The sequence below is a fragment of the Centrocercus urophasianus genome, unplaced genomic scaffold (assembly GCF_019232065.1).
Source record: "Centrocercus urophasianus isolate 14NV4802_14NV808 unplaced genomic scaffold, USGS_Curo_1.0 seq_1425, whole genome shotgun sequence".
NCBI lineage: Eukaryota > Metazoa > Chordata > Aves > Galliformes > Phasianidae > Centrocercus > Centrocercus urophasianus.
Window position 1 is genome coordinate 13056 of NW_024884615.1, and position 6348 is coordinate 19403.

Here is a 6348-nt window from a genome sequence, read left to right on the forward strand (position 1 = left end):
GAGGAGGAGGGCTGGGAAGAAGGCGGGGGAGGAGCCGGCGGGAGGCGGCGGGGCGCTGCGGGAGCGGCTCAGTCCGGCGGCGGCAGCGCGCGGCGGGGACGCGGCGGTGCGGGCAGCTCTGAGCGGCGGCCGTCGGGGCGGACCGCGCCTCCCGGGAGCGCCTCCCGCCGCCACCTCGGGGCCGGGATCCGCCATGGGGCGGCCGCACTGAACGCGGCGGCGGCGGGGCTGCGCGCTCGCCCCGGCCGGGGCTCCCCTCCATTGTTCCCGGGAGCGGCGGGCACCGCGCCTCCGCCGCCGCCCCGCGGGACTCCGGTGAGTACGGGGAGAAGGAGCGGGGCGGCGCTTTGTGCTCCGCGCGGGGGGGATCGCTCCGGGATCGCGGCCATCCCCATCCGCCGGGGGGGGCGGCCCGACGGGGCCCCACTGCGAGCAGCGCGGGGCTGCGGCTTGCGGGCACCGCGGGCGTTGGGCTGCGGTACCGGAGGTTCGGAGAGCTTAGGGACACCGGAGCGGTTCGGTGTGCTTGCGGCGGAGGTCCGGTTCTGAACCCCGGGGCACCCCGGGCAGCCGCCCGGCGGCACTTCGGAGGCGCGGTGGCTCAGTGCCCGGTTCTCAGGTCGGTGCGCGCTGCTCGGTTCGGTGCCGAGCTCCGGGGGCCCCCAGCGCTGGGGATCCGGTAGGGACTCGGTGCTGCTGCCCGGCCTTCGGCCACCCAAAGTTGCTGGGCGGGAGCCTGGCGGCTTCCAAAAGAAGATGGAGAAAGAGCTGGATTTGTTGCGTTAGGAACTCCGAGATGTTGGGGCCTTTGGGTAAAAATCGGCGGCGGAGGCGATGAAAATGAGCCGGGCTGAGATCTTTGTGCGTGTTGGCGTGGGAGGTGAGAGGGATCGGAGCGTTCTTCTGCCGAACTCTTTGCCAGCGTCTGGGAACGGCTCTTGCGTGTGCGCAGCGTGGCGGCCGCCCTACGCCGCAGCGCTCGCGACGTTTGCGGGGTCGATGTGTGCGGGACCGGCGGGCGCGGGGCTCCGCGTGGTTCTGTGGTCGCGGTTCGGTTCCTGGACGAGGGCCGGCGGCTGCCGCGGGGAACGAGAGGCGCTGCGCGTCCGTTTGCAACGCGTTCAGATGACGGCCGAACGCCGTGCGGATTGTTGGATAACTCGGCGCTGCTCCGCGCGTCACGGCTCAACGGCCAGACCTCCAAAGTGCTCTCCTGCCGAATGCTTGCGTTAACAAAACTGAGGGTTTGGAGGCTGCTCGAGTCCCGGGAGGAGGAAAATCGGGCTTTGTGATTTGCTCTCATGAGATCGCGGGGCTCTCGGGGATGTGCCCGCACCGGGGATGATGCAGGACGGAGCCCCTCACCTCTCTCTCCGGCCAGCAGCCATTTTCCCCGCACAGGAGCACTTCCTCCCTTAATCTCCGCCGTGCCTGGCATGCACCGTTGCCTTCTCCTTGTGTTGCTCAGAGAGGATTAAAACAAACGAGGATCGTCCCTGGCCCGGCAAGAGCGGTGCTGCGCTGCACAGCGCGCCTGCTGGGAAGGAGCCCGAGCTGCTTTCAGGTGCAAACAGGATCTCTCTGTTTATTTATTTGCCTGAAAACAAATAAACTGTACTGGGAGCTGAGGATCTCCAAGCCCCGTTGCTCAGCCGGGCCTGGAGCACAGATGCTCGTCCCAGCAGTTTGCCTTTCCCCTCATGGGGACCTTCTGCTTTTTGGGGATGAAGGCAAATGTGAGCAGCAGGGGATGGGTCTGCTGGAGGAGTGCGTGTCCTTCCGCCCGCAGTAGCTTTCCTGGGAGGAGCTGAGTGCAGCAAACCCCATCCCGCTCCCTCCCAGCTGGAGAACTGCTCTGCCTCTTCCAGGGAGTGGGGGCTGTGATCTGGTGTCCGTTCTGGGACAGCCCTGTGCCGGAGCACTCAGCACCACAAGTCTGGAGCAGCCTTTGGGGGACCTGTGGGGGTGCTCAGCATATCTGAAAATGAAGCCCTCCGGTGGGGGCGCCTTGCTTTCGGGAAGCTTTTAAACCTGATCTGGTTTTACTGAGCTTTTCCCATCCTTGCACCCCACCAGACCCCCACTCACACCACTGCATGCACGCAGAGCACCGTAACTCGGTGCAGGAGCTGTTGGTGTGCAGCAGGATGCAACACGTGGCTGCAAAGGGTTAACACTGAATGCAGCCCGCACAGTTGGATATTTATTTTTCCAAGCATGCGTCTGCTTTAAGCATTACTGATTTTCCCTATAGTTACATTTGCAGTCGTGTTTGCTTTTTATTTCAGCAAATACTTGGTTGAGCATGCTCCTTGGGTCAAGGAGCGCAGGGCAAGGAGGAGGTTCCGTGTGCCACCAGGAGCTTTGCCTTTGCTGTGTCCTTCTGCTGCAAGGGCGCTTGGAGCCGAATTCATCCTCCTTCCTTCCATCAGTGTCTGTCAGGGTCTCCCATTTGTGGTCACCACCGTGGGGGGGGGGCGTCACCTCGGGGTCCCCATGGTCACACTGGGGCATGTAGAGCCCCTAGAGATGTTCTGGTGACCCATTGAGCCCCATTTCCACCCGGGGTGCCCCAGTGCCGTGGGCCCGCTCCTCTCTCCTCACCTTGGATACGTTCCCAGGGATGAGCCATGAGCTGGGAAGGGGCTTCCCCACTGTGCTCTGCTCAGCACAGGGGCCGGGCTGTGCGTGCCGCTGGCTCAGCCCTGACTCACAGCACGGGGTGAAGGTCCAGGGTCGTGCTGAGGACAGCAGGGTGGGCAGGTTGCACATGTGGGCACGTGGGCAAAGGCTGTGCTCGGGTGGGAGTGCGCACAGGTGGGCACAGGGGTGTTCCTTCAGCTCCTAAATAGCCCCGTGGGTGTCGTGGCCGTTGTAATTGCAGGTCTCTAAGGGGCCCTTCGTTCTGGTTCCTCGCTTTCTGCTTCCATTTTTAGTCACTTGAATCCACCCCAACCAGCAAATTGCAGCGGGCAGGGACAGTGCATGCATGGAAGGAGCTGGAAACCCACGCTGAGGCTGCAGCCTTTCGGTGCAAGCAGATTCCTGTGGGGATCCGTATCTCCGCACAGAGCGGAGCTGTGCTTTCTGTGCACAGGTTGGAAGGTTCCTGGGCTGCTCTGCCCCGTGTGCATCACCATCACTGCTGCAATGGAAACTCTCTGCTGTCGGCCCCTGAGTCAGCGCCCGTCCCACTGCAGCTGAGCCCCACTCTGTGCCCTGACTCACTGCTGGGAGCTGCTGTGTGCACTGTGCAGGGGGGGGGGGGAGGAGAGCTGCAGCCACTCCACATTAGGGCATGTTCCGGGGGGGTGCTGCTGATAAACAAAACCACAGAGAGACAGAAAATAATTTCCAGAAATGCCAATGGCTTTTTTTTTTTCTTCCACGAAACATTACCACCTCCTCCTTCCAACCCCTTGATAAATTGCTCACACTCCATCAGTGTTTTCACCGGAGGAGATGATGCTGGTGTTTGCTGGGTGTCCCTGTGTGAATAGTTTGGCTGCCAAATGCTGCAGAGCTGGCAAGGGAAGAGGCAAAAGCTGCCCTGGGGTTAAATCCTTTGGGACAGAGGATGCTCCGTGGTGGGAAAGGGTTCATTGGGAAACAGGAGCACGATGGCATCCAGGTCTCCAGGAGCACGTGGGGGGATGAGTGGTGGCCCATTACTCACTGCAGTGGTTTACTCACCTTGTAGTAATGTGCTTTTGAGGTGGATCCCATATGGCAAAGAAGCACTTGTTCGCATGGTGCGCTCCGAACGGGGCTTTGGGGTGATGTCAGAGCAGCACAAGGTGAGCTCACATGGCTGCATCCCCATTTCTGTGTTGTCCCCCCGGTTCTGGAACAGCCATCCATCCCAATGTTGTGCAAGATGGGGCACAGAGCCCTGCGGGAGCCCAGGGGGACCATTAGTGACCACTGGTGTCGGGACCTCGGCTGGAGGCTGTTGTGGAGCTGCAGATGTCACCGAGGGAGGAGTGCAGCTCTTGGATTGCAGCCCGAAGGCTTTGGGGTCTGACAGCTCGAGTCGGGTTTGGCTGCGTTGGAGCACAGAGCAGTAGAGCACGGCTCAGTGGTGGGAAGGGTGGAAGGCAGAGAGAAGTGGAGGGTTAAGGAACGTCCTCCTCCTGTTCCAGCTTTGCTGGTGGCTCTGCTGCTTGTGCACCTAAGGCTGTGAGGTCACAGCACTGTTCCCACAGCAAAGGGGCTCAGGCATCTCCTGTGGGGTCACCCCGACACCCCAAAAGGGCTTCAGGAGCTCCCAGCCCGGGTTAACTGTGTGAACACCTGCTGCTCTGCCCCCAGGGTCTGTGCTGCTCTCAGTCTGGAGCTTCCTGGGATGTCTGTAGAGGAAGATGTCGAAACAAAGGGGTTCCGGAGCTGAGCAGCAGCACCTCTCCCATCCCGCAGAGCCTCAGGCTGGAGCCTTTTCCATTTTGCATCTGAGCAAAAAAAAGTTCAAGGAACCCAAAAGCTGCTCCTGCCAAGCCGTGACGATCGAAGCTCCTTGCAAACATTTTGATTTGTATGAGAATTGCTGTTTCCAGTGCCAACTGCGTGAAGGGGGAGGAAAAAAAGAGGAGAGCAGAAACCTCCCTTCTCTTAAAACAGCATTTGAGGATTTCTCCCAGCGTTTTGCTGTGCTCGGTTTTGCTTTGCCAGCACTTCTGCTCCCAACACATCAGCCATCATTTGCGGGGTGGCTCGGAGCTCAATCCTCACCACCACCAGGCGGGGAGCAGAGAGGGGGGGGTCCCTATACAGCAAAGGAGCTGTGGGATGCAGGGGATTCCCATACAGCAAAGGGACGTGGGGGGATGCCCTGAACTCTGCCCTGACTCTCTTTCCCCCCTCTGCAGCTCACAGCGGCCGACGGGGCCCCATGGAGGGGCGGTTGAGCGCAGTCGCAGAGCAGTAGCCGCAGCAGTGGGATGTTTACCTGGAGGTCCCTCATCCTTTGGGCTGTGCTGGTCACAGCCACGCTGTCAGCTGCCAGACCGGCCCCCACGCTTCCTGACCAAGGTAATGCCAACAGATCTCCTTCTTTGCTTTTCTCCTTGTTGATAAGATAGCTGGGACCTCTCGCCTTGCAGAAGGCAGAGCTCTGGGGCCCGGCGAGGGGTTTTGTGCGATGCTTCGTGGTGCAACCTGGCTGGGGTGTTGCTTGCAGTGAACACGTGGCGTGGGGCACACCTCCAGCATTGCCTATGGGCGTCTTTAAGGCAGGGGGGAAACTTTGGAGAAGGTCAGCAGTCACCCCTAAGGCGTTGCAGGAGGGAACAGCCTGGGATGTGTGGCATTGCTGAGCTCCGGGCTGGGGACACGCTGAACTGCCATGCATGGGCCTCCGGGGTCACCAGGCCCCCAGGACAGCTGCACTGAGTGCTGCAGCATTTCAAAGCACGGCCCCTTCCCTTGGTGAGGCGGAGAATAACCAGAGCAGCCAGGGATTGCTGCCTAGCTGCTGCCTTTTGGTTCTAATTACCTGAGAATGTCTGGTCCGAGCGGTACGGCGTTGCTTTTTAAGGCTCACTCTTTCCCTTTTCCTCCCACTGAAAGCCCCATGTGTTGGTGAGCCCCACAGTCACCCCCATGAAAGCCATGCAGGTACACAGAGCAAAGGCGGTGTGGGGTGACGGTGGGGTTTTGGGGTCCTTAGAGAGCCGTGGAGGGGTTGGGGAGGCAGCGGTGGAGGTGGAGGGGACAAGGAGAGGATGGAGCTGGGTGCCTGCCAGGCTGGCAGTAACCTCTGGCAATGCTTCCCAGCACTGCTCTCACCAGGACGGCCCAATTAGTGCCACAGCAGGAACCTGGCTGCACAAGAGCCTGGCTGCACAGAGCCCAGCCCTTTGGCTGTGGCTGCTGGGAACAACGCGTCCCCGACACCATATGTGCCTCTGCACAGGGTGGGACAGGAGAGTCAGGTCCAGGCCAGGCTGTGTGGGAGGCAATGGTGCATCAATCCCAGAGCCATGCATCAGTCCCAGAGCCACGCATCACATCCTTGAAGCCGTGTGTTGTGTCCCAGTGTTCCACATCCCCCCATGAGCATCACCCAGGGGAGGCAGCTCTGCTGTCCCGTCCTTAGCAGATGCAGCACCGGACTTGGTTCTGGTGTTGGTGGTGTTTCAGTTTACTGCTGGAGTCCGTAATCTCCCCCATGCAGGGCAGCCCCACCTCAGTGCAGAGGAGGGCTCAGAGCCGCCCCTCCACGTGGCTGGGGAGGGGGCTCAGGAGCTCAGCCTTTGTCAGGAACTTATTGAAAAATCTGCTGCAAATAAAATATTAATGGGCGCTCACTGCGTTTTATAGTTACCTAAATTTGGAGGTGGTTAAAAACCA

At 60.6% G+C, this 6348-nt stretch overlaps 1 protein-coding gene across 4 annotated transcripts in view; it reads left to right on the top strand.

The window, feature by feature from the left end:
• Nucleotides 1-4842: 4842 nt before the first annotated feature.
• The window catches only part of FGFR1 (fibroblast growth factor receptor 1), a 14856-nt gene continuing 13350 nt past the window's right edge, over nucleotides 4843-6348 (top strand). For 2 of the 4 annotated variants that reach the window (XM_042815188.1, XM_042815190.1), the window contains exon 1: nucleotides 4847-5028. In XM_042815188.1, coding sequence (XP_042671122.1) covers nucleotides 4938-5028 — 91 coding nt within the window. In that variant the 5' untranslated portion in view covers nucleotides 4847-4937. Of the gene's footprint in view, nucleotides 5029-6348 lie in introns of all 4 variants that reach the window. The other 2 variants (XM_042815187.1, XM_042815189.1) reach the window with 2 other exon arrangements.